We start from the raw sequence: 23,596 nt of genomic DNA on the forward strand, positions 1-23,596 counted from the left end.
AATAATCACTGGATGTTTGACAGTCATTTTGCCTAACTGCAAGGTAAGCCAGGTTTGACCAACAGTCTCAATGTTCTGATGTCCATATGCAACCAAAGACAAATCACAGGGAATAATCTTCAGTGGAATCGGGGTACCCAGGGTAGCCTTCAAACGGTGGACTAGTCCCTGAGTGATCAAAGTCATTTTGGAAGCCGTGTCAAGTAAACCGGGACAGGATAGTACCTGTTGGAGAAGCAAAGGCAGAGTATACTGTTGATCCATAGGCGTGAGCCTACCCAAGACTTAATGGAATCCCATGAAGGAAGCCACTCTGTGTCTGCAGACAAGGCACTGGAGAGACCCAGATCAATGTCTTGTGTGACATCAGAAGATGTTGTTTGGACAGAAGATACAATTACTGGTGGAGAACATTTCTGGCACTAGTCATGCTAGATCCTCTGACGGAATCTGTGTATGATAGGGTGGTTTAACAGAAAATTCCTCTCTTGCTTGTGCCTGAGTATTATTCACAGACATAGTGTTGCAATGTGAATTCTGTGAAACTGATGTTTGCACTGGTTGAGATGGTTTGGGTTCTCTGCTGCCATCTGGTGGTTGTTTAGACTCACCAGAAACTGACCTTACTGGGCATGTCTGAAAATCAGTGAGTCCAGTGACATCACCTCCCCCCTCTCAGAACCGAAGTTCAAATGGGTGGCGGCTCTGGACATAGGGACAGGCAGTGGCATAGACATAGCAGGCAAAGAGAGAGAGTCAGGAGTTATATACTCAAGCTCAGCTAGTAACTCAGCTACATTGCCAATAAAAGCGAGCAGAATATGAAAGAAATCATCCCAAAGCGGGGACACAAACCTGTCATCGATACGGAAGGCAAAGATAAACGAGCAGTGGATTCCAAAGTTTCTAACATGCTCTTAAAGGGTAACCAGTCAGCTAGCAAAACACAGTCTTCTCTCGCTACCAGAGCAAAAGAATCATTAAACTGGCTAGCGGTGGATAAAAGCTCATCCATCCTACACATGATGACAAGTAAAAATAAACACAGCAAAACTGGAACAAAATAAGCCGTTGCGATGGTCACAGAGACGTAAAGCAGAAACACAGAAGACTGGACGATCCCCCAGTCTGTAGGAAGATTTATAGTCCACTAATCAGTTACATAAACAAATACGTGCCTGTTAGTTTCTAGGGAAGACCATAATATCTCATCCAGGTTCAGTTTTCTTTGCCTACTTACACGACACAAGACCCAGGCTAATGAGAAATACTTTTATTATGAAAATAGAAAAATAGAAACATAGAAATAGACAGCAGATAAGGGCCACGGCCCATCCAGTCTGCCCACCCTAATGACCCTCCCCTACCTTTGCCTTGTGAATAGATCCCATGTGTCGATCCCATTTGGCCTTAAAATCAGGCACGCTGCTGGCCTCAATCACCTCCAGTGGAAGACTATTCCAGCGATCAACCACCCTTTCAGTGAAAAATAATTTCCTGGTGTCACCTCATAGTTTCCCGCCCCTGATTTTCCACGGATGTCCTCTTGTTACCGCGGGTCCCTTGAAAAAGAAGATATCTTCCTCCGCCTCGATGCGGCCCGTGAGATACTTGAACGTCTCGATCATGTCCCCCCCTCTCTCTGCGCTCCTCGAGCGAGTATAGCTGTAATTTGTCTAACCGTTCTTCGTACGGGAGATCCTTGAGTCCCGAGACCATCCAGGTGGCCATTCTCTGAACCGACTCCAGTCTCAGCACATCCTTGCGATAATGTGGCCTCCAGAATTGCACACAGTATTCCAGGTGGGGCCTCACCATGGATCTATACAATGACATAATGACTTCCGGCTTACAGCTGATGAAACCCCTGCGTATGCAACCTATGATCTGTCTTGCCTTGGATGAAGCCTGCTCCACCTGACTAGCAGCCTTCATGTCCTCACTGACTATCACCCCTAAGTCTCGTTCTGCTACCGTTCTAGTTAGGATCTCACCATTAAGGGTATAATGGATTTTGCATGGATTTTGCATGGATTTTGGCTACCTAGGTGCATAACTTTGCATTTTTTGGCATTGAAGCTGAGTTGCCAGGTCCTAGACCAGCGCTCTAGTAGGAGTAGGTCGTGCATTATGTTGTCGGGCATTGAATCTTCGTCCGTTGTGCATTTGCCCACTACATTACTTAGTTTGGTGTCATCAGCGAATAATGTTATTTTACCGCGAAGCCCTTCTGCCAAGTCTCTTATAAAGCTGTTGAATAGGATCGGGCCCAAGACCGAGCTCTGTGGCACTCCACTGATCACTTCCGTCACTTCCGTCACCACTACCCTTTGAAGCTTACCTCCAAGCCAGTTCTCAACCCATTTCGTCAATGTGTCGCCTAATCCTATAGAACTCATCTTGCTCAGCAACCTGCGGTGTGGTACGCTATCGAATGCTTTGCTAAAGTCCAGGTACACGATGTCCAGGCACTCCCCAACATCCAGCTTCCCCGTTACCCAGTCAAAGAAGCTGATCAGGTTGGATTGGCATGATCTCCCCTTAGTAAATCCATATTGACGGGGATCCCGTAGATTCTCCTCATCCAGGATCTTATCCAATTGGTGTTTGATTAGAGTTTCCATTAGTTTGCTCACTATCGATGTTAGACTCACTGGTCTGTAGTTTGCTGTCTCCATCTTTGAGCTTTTTTTGTGGAGTGGAATGACGTTAGCCGTCCTCCAGTCTAACGGGACGCTGCCTGGGTGGCACAAGGGCGAAAGCTGAGGGCAATATAGGGGTGCCACAAGGCGAGGGGGATCAAACGGAGGCTCAAGGGATGATAGCCCAGGAGGGGGCCGGTAGGGCTAGAAAACCCAGAGGAAAAGCGGGGGAGTGGGGTGGCAGGAATGTGGGGAAACCGAAAGCTACGAGGGTAAAGACTGAGGGCAAAGCAGAAGCACAGGGAACAGGAGAACTGACCGAAATTCAAGGGGAGGCGGCCCAGATAAATACGGAGGTGGAGGAAAAACGACGGGACCTGCGGTGCTTATACGCAAATGCAAGAAGCCTCATGGCCAAGATGGGTGAACTAGAGGTCGTGGCCAAGGGGGAGGACCTGGATATAATTGGAATTACAGAAACATGGTGGGCAGAGGAGAATCAATGGGATGTGGCGCTGCCGGGGTACAAGCTCTACAGGAGGGACAGGACCCACAAGTAGGGGGGAAGCATAGCACTATATATAAAGGACTCTATCTACTCGGTCGGGATGGATATGGCAAAGAAGGCAGAGGGGCTGGAATCGCTATGGGTCAAATTGCAAGGGTGCAGGCATAAAACTGGGGCTGTACTATCGCCCACCTGGTACGCCGGAAGGAGTCGGACACGACTTGGAAGCTGAACTGAGACAAGAATGCAGGACTGGAAGTGTAACAGTGATGGGGGACTTCAACTACCCGGGGATTGACTGGAGTACGGGTCACTCCAACTGCACTAGGGAAACAGGATTTGTAGAAGCTGTGAGGGACTGCTTCATGGAGCAACTAGTCAGGGAACCGACGCGAGGGAGTGCTACTCTTGACCTCATCCTAAACGGATTAGGGGGGCCTGCAAGAGGGGTAGAAGTGGGAGGACCACTAGGCAACAGTGACCACAACGCGATCAGATTCACATTAGAAAGGGGGACACCCACAGTAAGGAGGACCGCAACAACTGCGCTCAACTTCAGGAAAGGGAACTATGTTGCTATGAGGGAAATGGTGGGGAGGAAGCTCAGAAATATCCTTAGGATGGAGACTGTAGGAAGCGCCTGGACCCTATTCAGGGACACCTTGCAGGAAGCACAAAGAATGTACGTCCCCAGTTTCAGGAAAGGCGGCAAGAACAAGCGGTCAAAGGACCCGGTTTGGATCTCAACAGAAGTAAAGAGGGCAATAAATGACAAAAAAGTATCCTTCCGGAGATGGAAAAAGGACCCAACGGAGGAAAATCACCAGGCGCACAGGAAATGCCAAAAGGAATGCCACCGAGAGGTTAGAAAAGCAAAAGGGAAATACGAAGAGGGGCTGGCCAGGGAGGCGAAAAACTTCAAGACATTCTTCAGTTACGTAAAGGGGAAGCGACCAGCGAGAGAGGAGGTGGGGCCATTGGACGATGGGGATAGGAAGGGAGTGATTAAGGAGGATAAAGAGGTAGCTGAGAGGTTGAACACGTTCTTCTCGTCGGTTTTCACGAGAGAAGACACATCTAATATACCGGACTCAGAGGAGCTCATGAGTGGGGAACAGGCTGAAAAATTGGAACACATAGAGGTAAGTAAGGAAGATGTCCTCAAACAGACAGGTTAAAATACGGCAAATCGCCGGGCCCGGACAGGATCCACCCAAGGGTTCTGAAAGAACTAAGACAAGAAATAGCGGGCACAATCCAGCATGTTTGCAACCTATCCTTGAAAACTGGAGAGGTACCAGAGGACTGGAAATTGGTGAATGTCACACCTATCTTCAAGAAGGGATCGAGGGGTGACCCCGGGAACTACAGGCCGGTGAGCCTGACTTCAATTATAGGGAAGATGGTGGAAGCTATGATCAAGGACGGTATTTGCAAGCACATCGAGAGATATGGCCTACTGAGAACAAGCCAGCATGGATTCTGTAATGGAAGGTCATGCTTAACGAACCTTCTGTACTTCTTTGAGGGAATAAGCAGTCGGGTGGACAATGGGGAACCTATAGACATCATTTACCTCGATTTTCAAAAGGCTTTCGACAAGGTGCCACATGAAAGGCTGCTTAGGAAGCTGTGGAACCACGGGGTGGGAGGGGATGTGCACAGATGGATCGAGCACTGGTTGTCGGGTAGACTGCAGAGGGTCGGAGTAAAGGGACAATATTCTGACTGGCGGGGAGTCACGAGCGGTGTGCCACAGGGATCGGTGCTGGGGCCGTTACTCTTCAACATATTTATCAATGACCTGGAAAAGGAGGCAAAGTGCGAGGTTATAAAATTTGCAGACGATACCAAACTGTGCGGCAGAGTTAGGTCCAGGAAGGAGTGTGAGGACCTGCAAAGGGACTTGGGCAAGCTGGAAGACTGGGCAAACAAATGGCAAATGCGCTTTAACATGGAAAAATGCAAGGGTCATGCATATATGGAAAAAGAACCCGTTGTTCAACTACAAATTGGGGGGGGGGCATTGTTGGGAGACAGCAGTTTTGAGAGAGACTTGGGTGTGCTGGTGGATGCATCACTGAAGCCATCTGCACAGTGCGCAGCAGCCTCGAAAAAAGCCAACAGGATGCTGGGCATCATAAAAAGGGGCATAACAACCAGGACGCGGGAAGTCATCATGCCATTGTATCGAGCGATGGTGCGTCCACATCTGGAATACTGCGTTCAATATTGGTCGCCGTACCTCAAGAAGGACATGGCGGTACTTGAGAGAGTCCAAAGGAGAGCAACGAAACTGGTAAGAGGGCTGGAACACTGCCCATACGCCGAGAGGTTGGATAGGCTGGGGCTCTTCTCTCTGGAAAAAAGGAGGCTCAGGGGAGATATGATAGAGACCTTCAAGATCATGAGGGGCATAGAGAGGGTGGATAGGGACAGATTCTTCAGGCTGAAGGGGTCAACAGGTACGAGGGGGCATTCGGAGAAACTGAAGGGAGATAGGTTCAAAACAAATACAAGGAAGTTTTTTTTCACACAAAGGGTCGTGGACACTTGGAATGCGCTACCGGAGGAAGTGATCAGGCAGAGTACGGTACAAGGATTCAAACAGGGATTGGACGGATTCCTGAGGGATAAAGGGATCGTGGGATACTGAGAGAGGTGCTGGGATGTAACACAGGTATAGAAAGCTAACCAGGTAATAAGTATAGAAACCCAACCAGGTCGTGCATGTGCAAGACCGGAGGGTTAGGACTTCGATGGGAAGATAGGACTCAATGGGAAACCAAGGTGGCAAGGGGGCCCCTTCTGGTGATTCAGACAGGTCGTGACCTGTTCGGGCTGCCGCGGGAGTGGACTGCTGGGCGGGATGGACCTATGGTCTGACCCGGCGGAGGCACTGCTTATGTTCTTATGTTCTAAGGGAGAGGTTGAAGAGCGCTGACAGTGGCTCTGCCAAGACCTCACTCAACTCTCTAAGCACCCTGGGGTGTAGGTTGTCAGGCCCCATTGCCTTATTAACCTTGAGCTTCGACAGCTCACCGTAGACACTGCTGGGTGTAAACTCGAAGTTACTAAACGGGTCAACTGAGTCAGCTCTTGTCTGTAGCTGAGGGCCAAGCCCCGGCGCTTCTCGGGTGAAGACTGAGCAGAAATATTCATTTAATAATTGGGCTTTTTCGGAATCCTTTTCCACATAGTCTCCGTCTGGTTTCCTAAGATGTACAATCCCGCCTGAGTTTTTACTTCTGTCACTGATATACCTGAAGAAGGATTTATCTCTCTTCTGGATGTTTTTTGCCAGAGACTCCTCCATGTGGAATTTAGCCTCCCTGACCGCTGTTTTGACGGCTTTTGACTTGGTCAGGTAGTCTGCTCTGGAGTCCTGTTTCCCCGATTGTTTGTAAGAGATGAATGCTTTTTTCTTCTCCTTGATGAGGTCTGAGATCTCCGCAGTGAACTACTGCGGCTTATTGTTCCTTCGCCGTTTACTTACTAATTTAACATAGCGGTTTGTCGCTTCTTGTATGGTGGCTTTCAAAGACGACCACATTTCTTCCACGCTATCGGTTTCTGCTTGGCTTTGTAGCGCCTGGTGAACAAAGGAACCCATGTCTTGGAAGTTTGTGTCCCTGAATTTGAGGACCTTGGTCAGCGTGGTAGATTTAGTGAAACCTTTCCTAAGATTAAACCATACCATGTTGTGGTCACTGGAGGCCAATGTGTTGCCCACCGAGACCTCTGTGACACTTTCTCCATTGGTAAGTAATAGGTCAAGTATTGCCTGATCCCTTGTTGGCTCCAACACCAGTTGCCTGAGACCAACTCCCTTCATAGAGTTTAATAGCCTCCTGCTGCTGCCGGAAGCAGAGGTAAGTATATCCCAATCCACATCAGGCATGTTGAAGTCACCTAACAATACTGTGTTCCCACGCAAGGTGATATTTTCTATATCTCCGATTATTTCCATATCCAGGTCATCCTGTTGTCTTGGGGGTCTGTAAATTACGCCAAGATACAAGCATTTGTCCTTCCCTCTGGCCAAATTAACCCAAATGGATTCCACAGTGTACTGGACATCTGAGATTCTTGTGACCTTAATGTCATCTTTAGTATATAATGCTACACCTCCTCCCATTCTGCCCTCCCTGTTCCGGCGAAGCAAGTTGTAACCCGGTATGACCATGTCCCACCCGTGGGAGTCTGTGAGCCAGGTCTCAGATATTGCCACCACATCCAGGTCGGCATTCCTTATTTCTGTTTCCAGTTCCAGGATCTTGTTTCCCAAACTGTGTGCGTTGATGTACATAGCCCTCCATGTTGTATTTTTGTTACGTCTCAGTGGGGATATTCCTGCTTGAGCTGCTTGAACACCTTTAGCATTATTTGCGTTATTTGTGCTCCCCTTAGACCCAGAACTACAATGTGTACTCCCCATAGACCCAGAATTACAATGTGGCCCATACTTATGATGTGAACCTACCCCCGACTCGAAAGTGTGTGTACTCAGCTCTGACCCAGAATTTCGGTGACTACTTACCTCATCCTCAAAATGTATTGGCAGTTTAGTTCGCCAGGAATGTTGTTCGTGCCTTTACTCTCCCCCGACTTACCTAGTTTAAAGCCCTGTGAAGTAGGCGGGCTAGACGGTGTCCAAGGACATTCTTCCCTCTTCTGGTCAGGTGTAGCCCGTCGTGTCCCTGTAGTCCTTGCAAAGCTTCTCCATGGTGCAGGAACCCGAAGTTCATCTCCTTGCACCATCCTCGCAGCCAGTCGTTCACCCTCTGTATTCGATCCTCTCTGGCTCTCCCTCACTGGGAGAATCGAGGAGAAGACCACCTGCGCATCCATCCTCCTCAGCTTCTCCCCCAGGGCCCTGAAGTCTTCAGGTATGCTGTCCGGGGTGCTCCTGGCGGTGTCGTTGGTTCCGACATGGATTAGAGTCTTGGGGAAATGGTCTCGGGGCTTGATGAGTCTGTCAAGGCAAGCGGTTACATCCCGGATCCTGGCCCCTGGCAAATAGCAGACCTCTCTTGATTGTAGGTCTGATCTGCAAATTGGTCCCTCGGTGCCCCTCAGCAGCGAATCCCCGATGACCACCACTCTGTGCTTCTTAGGGGTGGGCCGTACTGTTGATTCCGGAGTTGGAACCGTCTGCTGGACAACTTCTTGTACCTCGTTCTCAGGACCTTCCTGTAGCAGCTGATATCTGTTCCTCAGGGCGATTTGTGGTGTCGATGTAGAGCTGCCCTGTATGTGAGAAAAAGAGACAAGAGTTAGGTCCTCTGCGTTTTCCTGTGGAGGAAGTCACCAGCTGCCAGGAGTCAGCGTCTCCTGCATTCCGGCGGTTTGTCTCAAGTTAACAGGTTTGGATGCTTTGGGTGTTCCCAGGGTGGTCTTGTCAGGTTCCTGTTCAGCGATCTGAGACAGCTCCTGGATGACTCCATCGATGAAGGTCTCGTCGTCTCAGATGCTCCTTAAGCGCTGAACCTCCTCTCTCATGCTCCTCATCTCCAGCAAAAAGCTTTCGTCTGGCTGGTCCATTACTTCTGTCTGCGTTGAGACTGTAGACATCTTTTAGGGGATGGCCTCGGTCTGTATAGAGACCTCTGTCCTCCGTCCTGGTTCCCCTTCCATCTGTACTCGGCCCATAGCCATCCCCTGTGTACTCTCAGTGACTGAACTGCCCGTTCTGATTGAAGTCTTGCTGCTTCTAGTCCTTCCTGCCATTTACAAAGGTTTATTATTATTATTATTATTATTTTTATACAAGATATTAGTTAGGTTGGGAGCTGTTAGGTGTTGGTCAGTAAGTGTTGAGGGAGGGATAGAGGTAGTTAGTTATTTCCTGGTCTGAGGGATAGAGTAGTTAGTTAACAGTTAGTTGATTGTCAGTTAAGGTTGCCTGCTTGTTAGTGTGCTAGAGAGTCTGATCTAAGGGATTAGAGGATAGTGTGGTCTGCCTGTTATTGCCAGGCAGCAATAACTAAATATTGTTCACAAAATATCCGATTACATATATGAAACTCAGTACATAATTATCACAACACACTTGCTAGATAAATAAGTAAAACTAATTCTTACACTCTATAATTCCTTATAATAATAATTCCTGATTAGCAGCAACTATTACAGATTATCACTAAGAGTAGCTTCACTTCTCCTTATCCCGAACCACAATAGGATTCATTTATCTAACCCCAGCTGATAGAATTCCGTATGCTCACCATCCAATTAGGCCTTGGCACAAAATCAGGTGAAAGGGAAGTCGTCCTCTACTCAGCACTGAAGATAATAATAATAATAATAACTTTATTCTTATATACCGCCATACCCAGCGAGTTCTAGGCGGTTTACATCAATTAGCAAATGACCTGCATTGACAAGCAGATTTACGATAAATTACAACAATTTACAACAGTCAGCAATGAAATTACAGCAATTTACAACAGTCTGCAATGAAGGGAAGATTTACCACAATTTAACAGAAATTGCAGCTTTGATTGAACTAGACAAGGGAAATGGAGAGTGGGAAAAAGGGAGGGTCCGGTGAAGGAGGAAGGGGGCAGGGGTGGGGCAGGTGTTATGTGGGGTGAAGGGATTATTAAGGGTCGTGTTTGCTGAATAGGTAAGTTTTTAGTAGTTTTCTGAAGGCAAGGTAAGTGGGGGCATCGTATTATCTGGGCTATCCATGGGTTCGACTTGGCTGCTTGGAAGGCGAAAGTTCTATCGAGGAATCTTTTGAGAAGACAGTGTTTTGGCGAAGGGAAGGCGAACAGTTGAATTCTGCGTGATGTCCTGTTGTTGCAATAAAGGTTAAAGTGGGTATTTATGTAACTTGGAGAAGAACCGTTAACCGATTTGTAGCAGAAGCATGCGAATTTAAAAAGAACTCTAGATTCTTTTGGTACCGAAACAAGAGTTCGTCAGCCACTGGAGAAGCTGTAACTTATGTTGGCAGCAAAGGTTTCCTTTATGTGATATGAAAACCAGGTCTGGATAAAAGTCCTGTTCCTTCACTCCCTGGACGAGAGCTAATCACAAGAGGTAACTTCTCAGGTCTTAATTATTATAAAAGAAGTGCATGGAGAACACCTATGATAAGATGCGAGTTCACCCACATCCTAACACAGACTAAATTATAATTAGCACGTTTTCACTTGGATCTCATCAGATGACCTCTCCGGACCAATCCAGAAACAGAACTTAGATGAATAGCCTTACTGTATAGAGTCTCGTACAATCTGGGAAACAGAGGTGCCTTCGTTAGATAAGAAGTACAGGAGCAATTCCTCCCCCAAGATTCACATAGGCTAAGCATGAAGGCATAGCTGGATGTCCTTGACTAGAATACAATTCTGGTACATACCCAGAATGCATCAGGCAGAAACAGCAAAGATGTGTTCTTCTTTCTCTTCTTGCTAGGTTCAGGCTGGAATGATTTCTTGCAAATAATGGTTCAGGCTTAATGATGTCAGAGAGGCTTAACCTTCAGGTGCAATAAGGAAACACCCCTACAGGAAATGAGTTTGGGGGGGGTTAGAGGCTGTGAGACAAAGGGAGAGAAGTCTCTTATGAAGGGAGAAAGGAGCCAGAGAAAAATGGAAACAAGCAAAAGAAAATGCCATCTATATTAGGAGTTAGTCTAGATTTTATTGAGGTGTGAGAGCAGAAAAGAAAGAAAAAAAAATTAAAAATAAAGTAAATATAGTATATGTTTGATTGGAAACTAGTTTTAATGGGCTAATGAGCTGAGGGCTGGAAACAAGCCCCAGTATTTTAAAGTAATTATCGGGAATAATAGCAGCTGTCAGGATAATTGCTCTAGCTGGCACTGTTAATTGATTTTTAGCAGCACTATAAGGATAGTGTTGCTGAAAATTATCAGTGGACTAAAGAACACACACATGGACACCAGTATGGCACACCAGAAATGATTTATTGGATGAAAACAGACCTGGCAAAGGCAATTGCTGATATGTGGCTGCATCAGGGGAGCAATTTCAGCTTTGCACATAGACTGACAACGTCATAAGTGAATAACAACTAGACCTCAGTCTTAAAAGTGAATCTGAATCTGCAATGACTGTTAACTGCTGATTAAGTCGTTGCGGATTCACTTTTAAGACCAAGGTCTAGTTGTTTATTCATCTATGATATTAAGTCATTTTATGTACAAAGCTGAAATTACACACCTGATACTCGATGTGGCCATGTTTCAATAATTGCCTGTATGTGTTCGTCCAATAAATCATCTTTGGTGTGCCACACTGTGTTGGTGGTGTGTTCTTTTGTCCACTGATTTTGTTCATTTTGAACTGTCTGTACCGGATTTGTCTATTGGATAGGGGGAAACACACACTGCTCAGTATGGCAAGCAGTGCTGAATAAAACTGTGGCCAACCTTTTGATTTGAAGCTACATGTAGTGTTTAAAAGCTGGTCTTTTGTTTAAGCTAATCAGGAGCCTGAAATTGCTTTGAATGTATGTCCAGAACTGAGAGCTATGGAGTCGCTGGTGGGACTAGTTTTTCAGTTAAGTGGTCATCCTTGTTTGAACTGCAGCGAGCTGCCAATTTTGCAAGCAGTAAAAGGCCTCATGGTTCAATCTGTTCTAATATGAATAGAAATCGGCAATTAGGCTTTCTTATCTTATGTTCCCAAACACAAAAATTAAATTCCTATAAAAAGAGAGTAATCTTTCCACTTTTATATGAATTTAGTTTCATTGTTAAAACTAGAACCCTAGTTGCATGTTATGAGTATGAAATGTACTGATTTCCTCTTTCAGACACATACATGGTTGCTGTATGGCTACATCTACCTGATAACAAAAAAAAATCAAAGTTCCTCTTTATCCCAGGACAAGCAGGCAGGTATTCTCACTAATGAGTGACGTGATCCAACGGAGCCCCGATGTGGACGCCTCACAAGCAGTCTTGCTTGAAGAAACTCGAAGTTTCGAGTCGCCTGCACCGCGCATGCGCGAGTGCCTTCCCGCCCAGCGCAGGGCGTGTCTCCTCAGTTCTTACTTTTCCGCGGAGCCGAGAAGTCTGTCTTTGACTCTCTGCGTGAAGTTTTTTCACTTGTGCCTTCTAAAGTCCGCGGTTTTGGGTTATTTTTCTCTTAATCGCTGATTTTCATCGTTCTTTCTTGTTTTAAAAAAAAAAAAAAAATTTTTTCCATCCGTTCGACCGGGCAGGCCACGTGGCCGCAGCCCCGCGGCTTTGATCTTGCGGCGGAGCTTTTCCGGCCTAGTACCGGTTTTAAAAAGTGTATCAAGTGCCAGCGTGCGATTTCGCTGACGGACCCTCATCGATGCTGTCTTCGGTGTCTCGGGCCTCAACACCTTCCGAAATCTTACCGGCCTTGTTCTACACTTACGGCCCGTGCTTTCAAGCGTCGTTGCTGCTTGTGGGAGCAGTTGTTCGCGGGGGAGTCTTCAATGGAGCTTTCATCATCGAAGGGTGCTTCACCATCTGCCTGACCTGAGGCTCCCCAAGCCTCCACATCTTCTGCTCCGAGCCTCATCAAACCTGCCTCGTTTGTACCGGCTCCGTCTTCGACACAGGCTGCGGTGCCTTCCTCTGTCTCCTCAGGTCAGGTAGCGCAGTAGCCCATTCCCCCAGTGATGCTTAAAGTGCCCAAGGCTCCTAAGCCCAAGCACTCTCACATTGCCTCGAGGGAGCGCGAAGCCCGTGCAGGTGGTCCCATTGCTGATGCGGATCCATCCTTGCCGGCTTCGTTCCAGACTTTACTTGAGAAGCAATTCATTGAGCTCTTTACCACCATGGGGTCGAGCTTCTCTCTCGGATCCAGCCTGGGCACGTGGAGGCCTCCCGCGAGGTCGAGCCGCCTCCAGTGCCTCAGCGGTACATACACTCTCTACAGGGAGCAGAGTCTCTGCAAGTGTCTGGTCTGGCTTCGATGCATGCATCGCAAGGAGCAGAGTCTTTGCCCATGCCTCCACTGAAACCGATTCACTCGTTGCAAGGAGCAGAGTCTTTGCGAGTGCCTCCATTGGAACCGATCCACTCGATGCAAGGGCTCGAGTCTTTGCGAGTGCCTCGAGGTGATTTCCAGCCACCCACCTCTGTTTCGATCAACCACTTCCAGCCCCATCCACTCGCTGGGGGCCTCAGCGAAGACACACTCGCCTCGTCTGTCGAGGCCTGCTTCCAGGCATAGCTCGCACCATCGATTGAGGCATTCGTCCAGGCATGCCTCGCCTCATCGGAAGCAGCCTTTTCTTCAGTATTCACCACCGGCTACTTCTCTTCTTCCTATGCCGGAACTCGAGGACACGATGGGATCTTTTTCCCCATCGAGATCCCCGTCCTTATTGGATCAAGAGGCCTCGAGTCCGTCTCGAGGCCCTGCTTTGGCTGACCAGCTGTCTTTATCCTCTTTTCTTCGACAGATGGCGGCTGATTTGGACATTCAATGGACATTGGGTCCATATTTTCGAAGGAATATCTGGAGACGATGCATCTCCCTCAACCACCTACTGAATCCCTCAAGCTTCCTCTTCATAAGCTGTTGGATCAGACCTTTGTTCGCTGTCTTGAGATACCTTATTCCATCCCAGCTGTGCCGGGTAAATTGGATGCCAGATACCGCACGGTTCACCATAAGGGTTTTGATGGTGCCCAACTATCCCATCAATCCCTCATGGTGGAGTCCTCATTGAAGCGGTCTCACCCCTCCCAGGTTTATGTCACCGTTCCACCTGGCAGGGAGGGCAAGATGATGGACAGGTTTGGCAGGCGCATTTACCAGAACTCAATGATGACATCCAGAGTTGTTAGTTATAACTTTCATTTCATCACTTATTTTGAATTTTTCCTGTCTGTCCTTCACAAGTTCATGCCCTACTTGGACTCTCGAGTAGAGAATGATACGGTGAAAAAATTGGTCCCCGTCACCGCCCCGTCCCCGTCTCACCATCCCCGTCACCGCCCCCCGTCCCCGTCTCACCATCCCCCTCACCCGCCCCGTCCCCGTCTCACCATCCTCTTCACCGCCCCGTCACCGCCACTGCCACCCCATTCACCGCCCCGTCACCGCCACTGCAATCCCATTCACTTTTCTTTATTTACGTATAAAGGAAACATTCTTTAAAACTTTATAAACTTTAAAACTTAGTTAAATATTAGTTAATAACTATACAAAAACAAAACACGCAGAGAAAAAATTAATTAATAAAAATTCTCAAAACTGACACATTTTGATCACTAAATTTAAAATAGTTATTTTTCATACAGTTTTTCAATCACTAATCTTCCACCACCCCTGGGGCTAGCAATGCAAAAACAAACACGACATGTACTTTAAATGCTGCCGTGATTAGCATAGTGACCGCGGCTACGGCTGCAAGTCTCCCCTCCCCCCAGCGATCACGGCAGGAGGGCACCCAACCCCTCCTGTAGACCCCCCCCAACGGCCCTCCCGACAATCGCAGCAGAAGGGTACCCAACCCCTCCTGCCGGTCCTCCCAATGGCCTCCCCTAAGATCGCCGGCAGGAGGGTACCCAACCCCTCCTGCTGGACCCCCCCCCCAACGAACCCTCCCACCCCGGAACCCCCTTAGTCTTACTTTCCAAGTTGGACCGGACGGCTCCTCACACGTATGGCCAGCAGGCTTGCCTCCGTCCAAATGAGGCGGGCCCGCCCCTACCCTGCCCAACCCACAGGATCCTAGGGCCTGATTGGTCTAGGCACCTAAAGCCACTCCCGCTATAGGAGGGGCCTTAGGTGCTTGGGCCAATCAGGCCCTAGGATCCTGTGGGTTAGGCAGGGGAGGGGAGGGGCGGGCCCGCCTCATTTGGACGGAGGCAGGCCTGCTGGCCAGACGAGCGAGGAGCTGTCCGGTCCAACTTGGAAAGTAAGACTAAGGGGGTTCCGGGGTGGGAGGGTTCGTTGGGGGGGGTCCAGCAGGAGGGGTTGGGTACCCTCCTGCCGGCGATCTTAGGGGAGGCCATTGGGAGGCAGGGGAGGGGCGGGCCCCGCCTCATTTGGACGGAGGCAGGCCTGCTGGCCAGACGAGCGAGGAGCTGTCCGGGTCCAACTTGGAAAGTAAGACTAAGGGGGTTCCGGGGTGGGAGGGTTCGTTGGGGGGGGGGTCCAGCAGGAGGGGTTGGGTACCCTCCTGCCGGCGATCTTAGGGGAGGCCATTGGGAGGACCGGCAGGAGGGGTTGGGTACCCTTCTGCTGCGATTGGCAGGAAGGGGTTGATCTGACAAATGAGGAGCACGGTGAAACACAGGTAAATAGCGGTTCCTAGAAGGGGGTACATTGGCCCGCGGGGACAAACCTGTTCACCGTTTCCGCGGTCGGTGAATGGCCTTGTCCCCGTCACCGCAGCGACTGCTAGTTTTCTTCCCCGTTTTCGGCGGTGACCCGCGGCTTAAATGCGGTGGCCGCGGGTAAACCGTCACCGTGTCATTCTCTACTCTCGAGCACAGTTTGAGTACCAGGAGGTTCTGGCTTCGTTGTCCCAACTCCGGCTACAGATGATGCAGTCCTCATATGATGCCTTTGAGTTGTCTGCTCGGGCTACTGCGTGCTCAGTGGCCATGCGACACCTGGCGTGGCTCAGGACCATAGACATGGACCCCAATCTACAGGACAGGCTGGCCAATGTCCCTTGTGCTGGTACCGACCTCTTCGATGAATCCATTGAGGTGGCTATCAAGAAGCTCTCGGACCACGAGAAGTCTTTTCAATCTATCCTTCGTCCGAAGCCCAAGCCTGCTCCCCCTCCTTTGATATATCAGCGGCATTTCCCACCCAAACAGGCTCCTGCCATCCGTCAGCCTGTTAAGAGGCCGCATCCACAAAAGCAGCAACAGAAGCCTCAGCCGTCTGCTGTCCCCAAGGCTCCTCAGCCTTTTTGACTATCTCATGGAGAGCATAACGTCCATCGTTCTGCCCATCCCGGTTTTTCCCCCGATAGGAGGTCGTCTCCATCATTTCTACCATCAATGGACGACTATTACCACCAACCTCTGGGTCCTTTTATTTATTTTTTATTTAATTTTTTTTTTTTTTTATTTATTCAATTTTTTCTATACCGTTCTCCCAGGGGAGTTCAGAACGGTTTTACATGAATTTATTCAGGTACTCAAGCATTTTTCCCTGTCTGTCCCGGCGGGCTCACAATCTACCTAATGTACCTGGGGCAATGGGGGGATTAAGTGACTTGCCCAGGGTCACAAGGAGCAGCGTGGGTTTGAACCCACAACCCCAGGGTGCTGAGGCTGTAGCTTTAACCACTGCGCCACACACTCCCCTTTCCATCGTACGGGAGGGATACTCTCTTCAGTTCCATCAAGTTCCTCCGGAACATCCTCCAAAAGAGTATCCTTCCAACTTGACTCAGACCGCCCTTCTTCTTCAGGAAGCTCAGGCTTTGTTGTAGCTCCGGGCTGTCGAGCCGGTTCCTTTGGCTCAACAGAACAAGGGTTTTTACTCCCGGCACTTCCTTGTTCCGAAGAAGACGGGCAATCCGCATCCTATTCTGGATCTCAGAGTGCTCAACAAATATTTGGTCAAAGAAAAGTTTTGCATGCTGACCCTAGCATCTCTATATCCCCTCCTCGAGCAGAACGACTGGTTATGCTCTCTGGATCTCAAGGAGGCCTACACTCACATTCCCATCCATCCGGCCTCCTGTCAATACCTCATATTTCGGGTGGGACATCTTCATCTTCAATACCGAGTGCTCCCTTTTGGCCTGGCATCGTCACCCAGAGTCTTCACCAAGTGCCTGGTTGTGGTGGCCGCAGCACTCAGGAACCATGGTCTTCAGGTGTTTCCCTACCTGGACGACTGGCTCATAAAGGATTCAATGTCTCAAGGAGTCGTCCTGGCGACTCAGCGCACTATCTGGTTCCTGCAGAATCTGGGGTTCAAGATCAACTTTCTAAAATCACATCTGCAACCTTCACAGACTCTTGAGAAAACCAAAAAACCTCTGTGGAGTGACGATGTTCCCAAATGGACTTTATTTGGTCCTATAAAGGTGAATACGTGGGAAACAATTGTGTGGTGAGCCGGAAGTGAGACACAATTGTTTCCTACGTACTCACCTTTATAGGACCCCTGAAGAAGACTTTTTGTCGAAACACAGAACGTGTTGGGTCCTGTATCCCTAGCGGACTAGGTCCTTTAAGGCTCTTATGTGGATGATTTACTTTTATGTGGATGGAATTATTTTATGTGGATGATTTTAGTGTACCTTTGGAACTTTGATACTTTCCAAATAAAGTCCATTTGGGAACATCGTCACTCCACAGAGTTTTTTTGTTTTTCTCTGGATTTTCTTCTTTGTGGATATTTTGGGGTCAATTCCTTTTGTTTTTTACCTTCCCAGACTCTTCCTTTCATCGGAGCTGTTCTGGATACTATCCAACTCAGAGCGTTCCTCCCTCCACAACGTCTGGAAGCTCTTCTCCATCTTTGTCAGTCAGTATCTTCTCGCCCATTCATCTCGACGAGACTCATGATGGTTTTTCTGGGCCACATGGCCTCTACAGTACACGTGACTCCTTTTGCCAGACTTCACCTCAGAATTCCTCAGTGGACCCTGGCATCTCAAAGGTCGCAGGTTTCCGACCCTCTGACTCGCCACATCCAGGTCACTCCTGCTCTGACACAGTCTCTTCGCTGGTGGATGCTCTCTTCCAATCTATCCAGAGGCTTACTGTTTCACATGCCCCCCCCCCCCCATCAGAAGGTGCTCACGACCGACTTTTCGACTTATGCTTGGGGGGTTCATCTGGATGGTCTCCGCACTCAAGGTTATTGAACCAGTACGACCGCCAGTGCCACATCAATCTCCTGGAACTCAGGGCGATCTTCAATGCTCTCAATGCTTTTCAACATCTGCTTCACGACCGTGTAGTCCTTATTCGCACGGACAACCAAGTCGCCATGTATTATGTCAACAGAGAGGGAGGCACGGGATCAGCCTCCCTCTGTCAGGAAGCTCTGAAAGTTTGGGATTGGGCAATTCGCCACAACACCTTCCACAGAGCTGTCTACATTCAGGGGGCATACAATGCCTTAGCGGACAACTTGAGTCGTCTTCTGCAGCCTCACGAGTGGACTCTCCATTCCACGCCCCTTCATCACATTTTCTCTCTGTGGGGAATGCCTCAGATAGACCTCTTTGCAGCCCCCCACAACTTCAAACTGCCTCAGTTCTGCTCCAGGATCTACACTCCTCATTGTCTCTAGGCAGATGCTTTTATTCTGGACTGGACGAATCTCTTTCTATATGTGTTTCCTCCATTTCCTCTCATTCAAAAGACTAGTCAAGCTGAAGTCCGACCATGCCTCCATGGTGGCCCAGACAACCTTGGTACTCCCTTCTACTTCAACTCAGCAGCAGGGAGCCCTTCCTTCTGCCAGTGTTTCCATTGTTGCTTACACAGCATCAGGGGTCTCTGCTTCATCCCAACCTGCAGTCTCTCCACCTGACAGCTTGGTTCCTCTCAATGTAACTCCTCTCCAGTTTTCGCAAGCTGTGAGGGATGTTTTGGAAGCTTCACGGAAGCCTGCTACTAGACAATGCTATCACCAAAAATGGACTAGATTTTCTACTTGGGTGTTTTTCTCATCATCAGGAGCAACATTCCTCCTTATCTTCTGTTTTGGACTATCTTTTGCACCTTTCTCCATTCTGCCTCAAGTCTACATCGATTACGAGTCCATCTCAGTGCAATTGCTGCTTTCCATCAGCCGCTTCAAGGAAACCGCTCTCTCTGCTCATCCTGTGGGTTCCAGATTCATGAAAGGAACTTTTCCATGTCAATCCTCCTCTCAAACCGCCTCCAGTGGTTTGGGACCTCAATATTGTTCTTTCTCAGCTTATGAAACCTCCATTTGAACCTATTGACAAGGCTCATCTGAAGTATCTCACTTGGAAAGTTGTGTTTCTCATTGGCCTCACTTCTGCTCGTCGAGTTAGTGAGCTTCAAGCATTGGTTGCAGATCCACCTTTTACAGTGTTCCATCATGACAAGGTGGTTCTTTGCACTCATCCCAAATTCCTTCCTAAAGTTGTCTCGGAATTTCATCTCAATCAATCCATTGTTCTCTCAGTGTTTTTTCCAAAGCCTCATTCTCATCCTGGAGAATCTGCTCTTCATACTCTGGACTGTAAGCGTGCTTTGGCTTTCTACTTGGAACGCACCAAACCGCACAGAACTGCTCCTCAACTTTTCATCTCCTTTGATCCGAACAAGTTGGGACGTCCTATCTCTAAGCATACCATCTCCAACTGGATGGCGGCTTGTATCTCTTTCTGCTATGCCCAGGCTGGATTACCCCTTCACAGTAAAGTCACAGCCCACAAAGTGAGAGCAATGGCAGCTTCTGTAGCTTTCCTCAGATCTACACCTATTGAGGAAATTTGTAGAGCTGCTACATGGTCCTCGGTTCATACCTTCACTTCTCACTATTGTCTGGATGCTTCACTCCAGTACGGGATAGACAGTTTGGCCAAACTGTATTACAGGAATTTATTCTCCTAAGTTGGCCAACATCTCCCCGCCATCCCATTGTGGTTAGCTTGGAGGTCATCCATTAGTGAGAATACCTGCCTGCTTGTCCTGGGATAAAGCAATGTTACTTACCGTAACAGTTGTTATCCAGGGACAGCAGGCAGCTATTCTCATGTCCCACCCACCTCCCCTGGGTTGGCTTCTCTGCTAGCTATCTGAACTGAGGAAGGCATTCGCGCATGTGCGGTGCGGGCGACTCGAAACTTCGAGTTTCTTCAAGTAAGACTGCTTGTGAGGCATCCGCATCGGGACTCCGTTGGATCACATCGCCCATTAGTGAGAATAGCTGCCTGCTGTCCCTGGATAACAACTGTTACGGTAAGTAACATTGCTTTCTGTGCTATAAGAAACAAAATGAAACTCCCCAACCTAATGTCTTATGCTTAGCTGTAAGCTACTTCCTTCCTGCTGTGTGTACATTGTGACTGATGCTTGATATATTGTATGTTTTTACTGACATCCCATTAATTGCATTCTTTTGTTTTACATGATTATTTCTTCAATGTTCATCAAGAAAATAAAGAGGTAATTTAAAACACTTTAATAAAAGCTAGTTCTTTGATTTTTAAATCTGCAGCTTATAACAATTTCTTGTTTGTTTATAATCTTCCTTTGCAGCAAGAAGGAGAGAACACTGAATACAAATTTGAATGGCAGAAAGTTGCTCCAAGAGAAAAGTAAGGCTTTGATCTTTTTATTGATCTGTAATAGAGAATGGCATGGGGACCCCATCCCCGTGAGCTCAGTTTGATTCCATCCGCATAAACCTTGGTTATGATTTTATATAATCATTTAATTAAATTATAAAAAGAAAACAATATTCTGTCCAACTGTCGTTCTAGAGCAAAAAGCATATGAGTCTTGAACCAGTGAGTTATTCACCTCTGGCTGCGAGTTGTGTAGAAGGAATCGTCTATTTTTTTTTCTTTCTCTGCTCTGCCATCTCACAGGGCTGTGCTCTAGCTCCTCAGTTGTTGTTGTTCCTTCTACACACAAGCTGGAAGGTGTCTTTCCAATCAGCTCTGATTCTGGTTTATTATTTTCAGGTTTCATTCTGGATTTGGAGGTTTATTGGTGCTCCAGAGATACCCAGGGTTACTGGGGCAGCTCTTCCTAGAAGAAAACAAACTCTCTGGATCAGTAACCCTTTTACAGGGCACCTCCTGGCCAACCTGCTTTAATAATTTTGGTGGCTTGAGGATCATTCCCCTGGTAGCAAGACTCGCTCCTGGTTGTTACCAGAGCTTGAGCATAGGCTGTGTGGCCTCGTGTTGGTCCTGAAGATTTTATTGGGTGCTGACTGCATCCCCCCACTCTGAAGATGTGCGTATTGCTGGAGGGAGGGATCTGGGTTCTCAGGTGCTTTCTCAGGGTCTGACTGGCAGCCCAAAGACATGAGCATTTAGATTATGCTTGTCTGAGGCAGGATTCTTCTCCATATCCCAGCTGCTTTTTCAGCTGATGCAGGCACAACACCAATATTAACTGAGTACAGTCTACTGAGGTCTTAAATGACAGTTTTTGTGTTTTCTGAGACTTGGTATAGGGACCACACCTCCAAAAACACCTTCCCTGAATTTTTAAAACTTTTTATTCAACTCTTCCAGGCCATTTTTTTGCACCAAAACACTGCCACGGTGGCCATCTTGGATTTTCCAATTTGATTTTAAAAGTCTCTATCTGCCTCAAAAACACCTCGATTTGGATTAAAATTGATAGAGATGGACTCCTCAGGCTGTTTTATCCCTGATTCATGCCAGATTTGCGCTGGATGAGGAGCATCCTTGTTCTACGTGCCTCGGGGCATGTGATAGGAGGGCAGGAGTGCTGGGCTTAACCCCTTATGGTCCCTCTATGGTGATGTGATTGCAGATGGCTTGTTCTTGGGGTCAAAAATCCCTCCTAGAGCCCCCGAATAGCAACTCTGTGACTTCAGTGTAGTACAGTTGCGCTAATGCCTCTGGGCCCGCAAGAAGACAGAGTCCCTGCAGATGTCCTTGGAGCATCCTGTTCAGGGCTTTACCCCTGATTTTATTCAAATTATGTTTGAACCCTAGATGACTTTATCAGGGTATAGCTGCACCCTCTGGAGTCATGCCTGCAAAACTCCTAACCCTCTACTTGTCTGGTTTGTCTGTTTGACTAGATTGTAAGCTCTACTGAGATCTACTCTCTCTTGAATGTTTTAATGTACAGCTCTGCATACATCATAGAAATAAGAACATAAGCAGTTCCTCTGCCGGGTCAGACCACAGGTCCATCCTGCCCAGCAGTCCGCTCCCACGTCGGCCCAAACAGGTCACGACCTGTCTGTATCACCAGAAGGGGCTCCCTTGCCACCTTGGTTTCTCATTTAAGTCCTGTCTTCCTATCGAAGTCCTAACCCTCCGGTCTTGCACATGCACGACCTGGTTTGGTTTCTATACTCATTACCTGGTTAGCTTTCTATACTTGTGTTACATCCCAGCTCCTCCCTCAGTATCCCATGATCCCTTTATCCTTCAGGAATCCGTCCAATCCCTGTTTGAATCCCTGTACCGTACTCTGCCTGATCACTTCCTCCGGGTAGCGCATTCCAAGTGTCCACGACCCTTTGGGTGAAAAAAAAAACTTCCTTGCGTTTGTTTTGAACCTATCTCCCTTCAGTTTCTCCGAATGCCCCCTCGTACCTGTTGTCCCCTTCAGTCTGAAGAATCTGTCCCTATCCACCCTCTCTATGCCCCTCATGATCTTGAAGGTCTCTATCATATCTCCCCTGAGCCTCCTCTTTTCCAGAGAGAAGAGCCCCAGCCTATCCAACCTCTCGGTGTATGGGCAGTGTTCCAGCCCTTTTACCATTTTCGTTGCTCTCCTTTGGACTGTCTCAAGTACCGCCATGTCCTTCTTGAGGTGCGGCGACCAATACTGAACGCAGTATTCCAGATGTGGACGCACCATCGCTCGATACAATGGCATGATGACTTCCTGTGTTCTGGTTGTTATGCCCTTCTTTATGATGCCAAGCATCCTGTTGGCTTTTTTCGAGGCTGCTGCGCACTGTGCAGATGGCTTCAGTGATGCATCCACCAGCACACCCAAGTCTCTCTCAAGTCTGCTGTCTCCCAACAATACCCCCCCCAATTTGTAGTTGAACAACAGGTTCTTTTTCCCTATATGCATGACCTTGCATTTGTCCACGTTAAAGCGCATTTGCCATTTGTTTGCCCAGTCTTCTAGCTTGTCCAGGTCTCTTTGTAGGTCCTCACACTCCTCCCTGGTCCTAACTCTGCCGCACAGTTTGGTATCGTCTGCAAATTTTATAACCTCGCACTTTGCCTCCTTTTCCAGGTCATTGATAAATATGTTAAGAGTAACGGCCCCAGCACCGACCCCTGTGGTACACCGCTTGTGACTCCCCGCCAGTCAGAATATTGACCCTTAACTCCGACCCTCTGCAGTCTGCCCGACAACCAGTGCTTGATCCATCTGTGCACATCCCCTCCCACCCCGTGGTTCCACAGCTTCTTAAGCAGCCTTTCATGTGGCACCTTGTCGAAAGCCTTTTGAAAATCGAGGTAAATGATGTCTATGGGTTCCCCATTGTCCACCCGACTGCTTATTCCCTCAAAGAAGTACAGAAGGTTCGTTAGGCACGACCTTCCCTTACAGAATCCGTGCTGGCTTGTTCTCAATAGGTCATTCTTCTCGATGTGCTCGCAAATGCCGTCCTTGATCATAGCTTCCACCATCTTCCCTATAATTGAAGTCAGGCTCACCGGCCTGTAGTTCCCGGGGTCACCCCTCGATCCCTTCTTGAAGATAGGTGTGACATTCGCCAATTTCCAGTCCTCTGGTACCTCACCAGTTTTCAAGGATAGGTTGCAAACATGCTGGATTGTG

General features: G+C 48.2%; 1 protein-coding gene across 1 annotated transcript in view; it reads left to right on the forward strand.

Moving 5' to 3' along the window:
• The window catches only part of CIR1 (corepressor interacting with RBPJ, CIR1), a 109,694-nt gene that overhangs the window by 18,510 nt on the left and 67,588 nt on the right, over positions 1–23,596 (forward strand). The window contains exons 4-5 of the mRNA XM_033944436.1: positions 20,232–20,242; positions 20,336–20,394. Coding sequence (XP_033800327.1) covers positions 20,232–20,242; positions 20,336–20,394 — 70 coding nt within the window. The remainder of the gene's footprint in view (positions 1–20,231; positions 20,243–20,335; positions 20,395–23,596) is intronic.

This window comes from Geotrypetes seraphini, chromosome 5 (assembly GCF_902459505.1).
Source record: "Geotrypetes seraphini chromosome 5, aGeoSer1.1, whole genome shotgun sequence".
Taxonomy (NCBI): Eukaryota; Metazoa; Chordata; class Amphibia; order Gymnophiona; family Dermophiidae; genus Geotrypetes; species Geotrypetes seraphini.